The sequence below is a fragment of the Cucurbita pepo genome, chromosome LG18 (assembly GCF_002806865.2).
Source record: "Cucurbita pepo subsp. pepo cultivar mu-cu-16 chromosome LG18, ASM280686v2, whole genome shotgun sequence".
Lineage (NCBI taxonomy): Eukaryota > Viridiplantae > Streptophyta > Magnoliopsida > Cucurbitales > Cucurbitaceae > Cucurbita > Cucurbita pepo.
In genome coordinates, this window is record NC_036655.1 from 2347900 (window position 1) to 2352813 (window position 4914).

The window sequence follows — 4914 nt, forward strand, 5'->3', positions numbered from 1 at the left end:
ATTTGGTAGCGGTTACACATCGATTGGAGAAAGGAACGAGTGCCGAGAACGTTGGGTCTCAAAAAGGGGTAGACTATGATGTCTCACATTGGTTGGGGAGGAGAACAAAACACCCTTTATAAGGGTATGGAAACATTCCCCTAACAAACGCTTTTTAAAGCCTTGAGGGAAAGCCGAAAGAGAACAATATTTATGGATTTGGAGCATTACAGTTGTGTCCGACCAAGTCAGGCCCAGGGGGCATGTATACATAAGTGGGCCGTGTGTGGGGATCTGAAGCGTTACAGTTGTGCCCGACCAAGTCAGGCCTAGGGGGCATGTATACATAAGTGGATCGTGTGTGGGGAAATATCACACATCCAACCCTTCCCAAAACTAAAAAAACTCCAAGGTCATGCAAGAAAATATCCCATCATTTTGTGTGATTGCATTATACTTACAAAGTATTTCTTAAAATACTATAACCACGTGTTACTCTTATTTCTCATGTAAAGGTAAAGTGCCCTTGCACCGATGCCGGTGAATTCGAGAATGTCCATGGATAGGGGTTAGGGTTTATAACCCTTATTAACAAATCAAATGAACTATACAATAAAAACAAATCACACTAAGAACAAATCAAAAACCCATCCATTCTTCATCATTAATAAAGCAACTCCAAGAGAGAGGAGTATAGTGAACAAACTAATAAAATACACTTCACCATTATCATCATCATCAAGTCCTAAACAAAAGGCCATGTTTCTTTCAGGCTTTTAAGAAACCTGGGCCACTTCCCTTACCCCCACCACTTACANTTATTTATAATTATTTTTTTAATATATATAAACATGTCCTACACCTAGCCTAAAAGAGGTAGTTTACAGTGAGAGAAAACCTTGTTGGAGGAGGGCAAAATGGTCATTTCAGCTTCATTGGCAATTAGGGTTCCTACCAGGTCCTCCATAGTAAAAGAAATGGCCCCAATCCCCATTGCTGCCTGTTTGAACATCATAGCAATCAGGCTGCTCTGTGAACGTGCCAATGCCTTTTGGGGGCTTCAGATTGTTTGATCCATCAACAACTTGAATGTTTCTAAAATAGCTTGCTTTACCAAACCCTTCATCTGGGAAATGCCCACTCCCCATTTGTGTTGAAGTGTGCTGCCCATTTGGCTCTGAGTTTACTACTTCACCTCCCCACTCTATCATGGAGGCACTGTCTGCTAGATATGAGAATAGGAATGAAGGCCAATACCCCATCACATAACCATTGCCAAATTGCATCCACCAATGCCCTTCATTTGGATCCTACACAAATCAATCGCTATCCGTTTATGTAAATGTAATGTAAAAAGCAATCTCGAACGAAGAAAACGAGTAGTTGATAGTGATTATCACTTTAGATATGAATAAGCCCGATATTGAAAAGGGTCTGAGAGACTCGGGTATGAAGACATGGAGTGTGAGATCTCACATTGGTTGGGAGGAGAACGAAGCATTTTTTATAAGGGTGTGAAGCCCGAAAGGGAAAGTTCAAAGAGGACAATATCTGCTAACGGTGGGCTTGGGCTGCTACAAATGATATCAGAGTCAGACACCAGCAAAGAGGCTGAGCCTCAAAGGGGGGTGCACATGAGTCGGTGTGCCAACAAGGACGTTGGGCAATGAAGGAGGTGAATTGGAGGGTCCCACATCGATTGGAGAAGGGAATGAGTGCCAGAGAGGACGCTGGGTCCTGAAGGGTGTGAAGCCCGAAAGGGAAAGTCCAAAGAGGACAATATCTGCTAACGGTGGGCTTGGGCCGCTACAAATGGTATCAGAGCCAGACACCAAGCGGTGTGCCCGTGAAGAGGTTGAGACTCAAAGGGGGTGGACACGAATCAGTGTGCCAGCAAGGATGCTGGGCCTCGAAGAGGAGTGGACACGAGTCGGTGTGCCAGCAAAGACACTGTGCCCCAAAGGAGAGTGGACACGAGTCGGTGTGCCAGCAAAGACACTGGGCCCCAAACGGGAGTGGACACGAGTCAGTGTGCCAGCAAGAAAGCTAGGCCTCGAAGGGAGGTGGACATGAGTCGGTGTGTCAACAAAGACGTTGGGCCCCGAAAGAGGGTGGATTTGGGGGTCCCACCATCGATTGGAGAAGGGAATAAGTGCCAGCAAGGACGCTGGGCCACAAAGGAGGGGTGAATTGCGAGATCCCACATCAGTTGGGGAGGAGAACGAAACATTCTTTATAAGGGTGTAGAAACCTCTCTAGCATACGCAGGGAAAGCCCAAAGAGGACAAGATCGGCTTCTAATGAGTTGGTTTCAAAAGGTACAGTGTTATCAGTTTATAATCTTTTTTGTGGACCAAGGCCCAGCTACTGTCATGGGGGTTAAGGCCAAGAAATTCCTAGCAGCATCAGAACCATAATGGCTCTTTGTTTCATCTCCCACCCCCACCCAACACATCTGTATCACATTTATTGACATGGCCAAAGGATTTGAACTGTCTAGAGCAGGCAATCAATTGGGATAGGGACAACAACCATCAGCTGATTCCCCCACATGCCATCTTTCCTTGGTACTATCATTTTCAAGCTATTGAAAAAAAGAAAAATAACTGCTTTTGGCTTATACCTTCCAGACAAGTATACTGATATCATATTGTGAATTTCGGTACGCCGAGACGGGAGAGATGCTCGCTCCCATCGCTATATCGCTATTGATTTGAATAAAGCCTGAGCAGAGAAGGTTGTAACAGCCTGTAGCTTGATAAGCATCGCTCTGGAAAAGAAGAAAAAGGTAAGCAAACGAAACAATGTTCGAACATACATGGCTCGTGGCTCGTGGCTCACCGTCCAGTACGTGAAGAGTCTAGTGTTGTTGTCGCCATAGAGATCAGGACTAACCTGTACAATGGAAGAACAACAGATATGAAACTCTCTCATTTATAATTTCAATCATTTTTTGGTCAGTAACATGAAGATAATGTCCATAATGATACCTGCCAACCAGCTTCAATGCTATTAAGATCTTCACCAAAAGAGCCTCCCAATATCCAAAGCTGTGATAAGCTAAACTCATTAGGCTGTTGGATGCTAGGCTCCCACACATTCATGGTTGCTTTAGCTCCATAATACTTATCTCCTTCAACATAAGCTATTGCATGCTAAAAACAAGCCCAAAAAGAACAAAATCAGCGTTGAAAAAACAAGAACATGAGAGATAGATAGCTATATGATGATTACCTGATGACCACTTTGGTTGATGAGATCAGGCGCAGCAGACCTGGGGGGTATTGGCGTTGATCTATGCTTCTTTTTTCCATATCTTTTCACTGAACTTGCTCTTAAAACATCCTCATGTTTGGTTCTTCTAATGGGGATAGTGCCATCAGGACACCTCCCATTAGCATGCCATTGTTGGGTAATTGGGTTTGGTTTCTCAGCTACTTTGGTCTCTTCAAATAGCCCTTCTGGATGATAACTTGGCCTTGTCTGAAGAACAGAGTAGTGAGTTTTTGAAGGGAAAACTATGGTAATGAAGGTGTTTTAACAAGAACCCACCTGGATTTTGTGGTCTTTAAGGAAAGGATGGTCAAATGCTGGCTGATTAGACATGTGAACACAGTCTATTAGGTCACCATCTGGGCTCTGATTCAACCATTAGAACAAGAATGAGAACAATTTCAAGGATCTTAATGAAAATAAACACCAAGAAACTCCTCTGTTTTGTATTCTGATAAGTTTCTAGTGAAGTTTTAACCATGGAAGAACATGCTATATGCTATACAGTGCTTGGTAAAGGGGAAAGACAGTAGAATATATACTTGGCTCCTGAGATAACAAAGGAATCAAAGCATTTCCCGACATTTTCTCGCATTTTCTCAGGAACCAAACAGAGAAAACCCCCATTTGAATTGAAAACAGAGAGAGGCAGAATAAGAACGAACCTCGATGGTTTTAACAGCAGGCTTGTTCAAGCGCCGGAGATGCTTTTGCACTTCAAGCTTCTGGCGGGAGGCCGATTCGATCCTCGCCGAACAGCACAGAGAAATCATCCCCAAAACGCAAAAAATGGCGACGAGAGCTTCCATGGTCCTGCGTCTGCTAAATCGAGCAGAACCCATCTTCAAAAACCCTCTCAAAATCACAGATCCACAGCGATTTCGTCCACCGCACAGAAAATGGAGATAAACCCAGAAGAAGAAGAAGAAGAAGAAGAATAAGGTCGGGTGAAGAACAACAATGGCGGATGGGGCAGAGAGAGAGAGAGAGAGAGGTTAAAAACGAAGAAGAACTTCTCTCGAAAAAGAACCCACACGCTCAGTGCTCTCTAAAAAGCCTTCAATTCCTCTCTCTCAAGAAAACTGCCACACTTTGTTGTCATTTTCCGTCCGATTCGGACTTTTCTGTACAAATCAATTTCTTTTTCGCATGTTCCTTCAAATTTTGTAATGCTTTTGCTTTTGCATTCTCCAATTTCTGATGTGTATTTATTTACATTACATAATCCTAAAGATTCATACTTCTTTTTCTGTCGCCCATTAAACCCTTTTTCTTTCTTCTTAACAAAAATGAATATGTCAACGAGCCTCTCCTACTACTAGGGTTCTCAACTCTATTCAAGTTACTCACATCATCAACCGGGTCAGCTCAAAAGATCAATTAAACTCCTGTCCCCTCCCCAGATGGCACTGAGGATTCTACCAACCGAGCATATTCCTTTTCAGCAATCGAAGATTCTACCAATATGTCAAAGTCAAGCTTGACTGTGATATCACTTATTAAAGACAACGACCCTCCACATATCTTCACAATGACAAAAACCCGCGTTACATTACTTTTAGTTTGACTCAAAACGTCTCACACTAGTGAATATGTTAGTCCTCACTTATATACCCACGATTTTCACCATATCTAACCATGAAAATGTTAAATTAAAACTAT

The 4914-nt window shown here is 43.0% G+C and overlaps 1 protein-coding gene across 1 annotated transcript; it reads right to left on the reverse strand.

The window, feature by feature from the left end:
* Nucleotides 1-826: 826 nt before the first annotated feature.
* On the reverse strand, nucleotides 827-4412 carry LOC111779898. Its single transcript, XM_023660089.1, has 7 exons — nucleotides 3918-4412; nucleotides 3532-3618; nucleotides 3214-3462; nucleotides 2970-3134; nucleotides 2821-2874; nucleotides 2603-2749; nucleotides 827-1289 (listed from the first exon to the last, which is right to left on the reverse strand). The coding sequence occupies exons 1-7, from the start codon at nucleotides 4092-4094 to the stop codon at nucleotides 912-914; spliced, it is 1257 nt and encodes a 418-aa protein (XP_023515857.1). The 5' UTR covers nucleotides 4095-4412; the 3' UTR covers nucleotides 827-911.
* Between the last annotated feature and the right edge of the window lie 502 nt (nucleotides 4413-4914).

Bases quoted from the DNA above. Each gene is read 5' to 3' on its own strand.
- LOC111779898 (XM_023660089.1), bottom strand. From the start codon at position 4,094: ATGGGTTCTGCTCGATTTAGCAGACGCAGGACCATGGAAGCTCTCGTC. The intron at 3,619-3,917 runs GTTCGTTCTTAT...TGGTTGAATCAG, and splicing joins CTGCTGTTAAAACCATCGAG to AGCCCAGATGGTGACCTAAT. The intron at 3,135-3,213 runs GTAATCATCATA...GCTTGTTTTTAG, and splicing joins TCAACCAAAGTGGTCATCAG to CATGCAATAGCTTATGTTGA.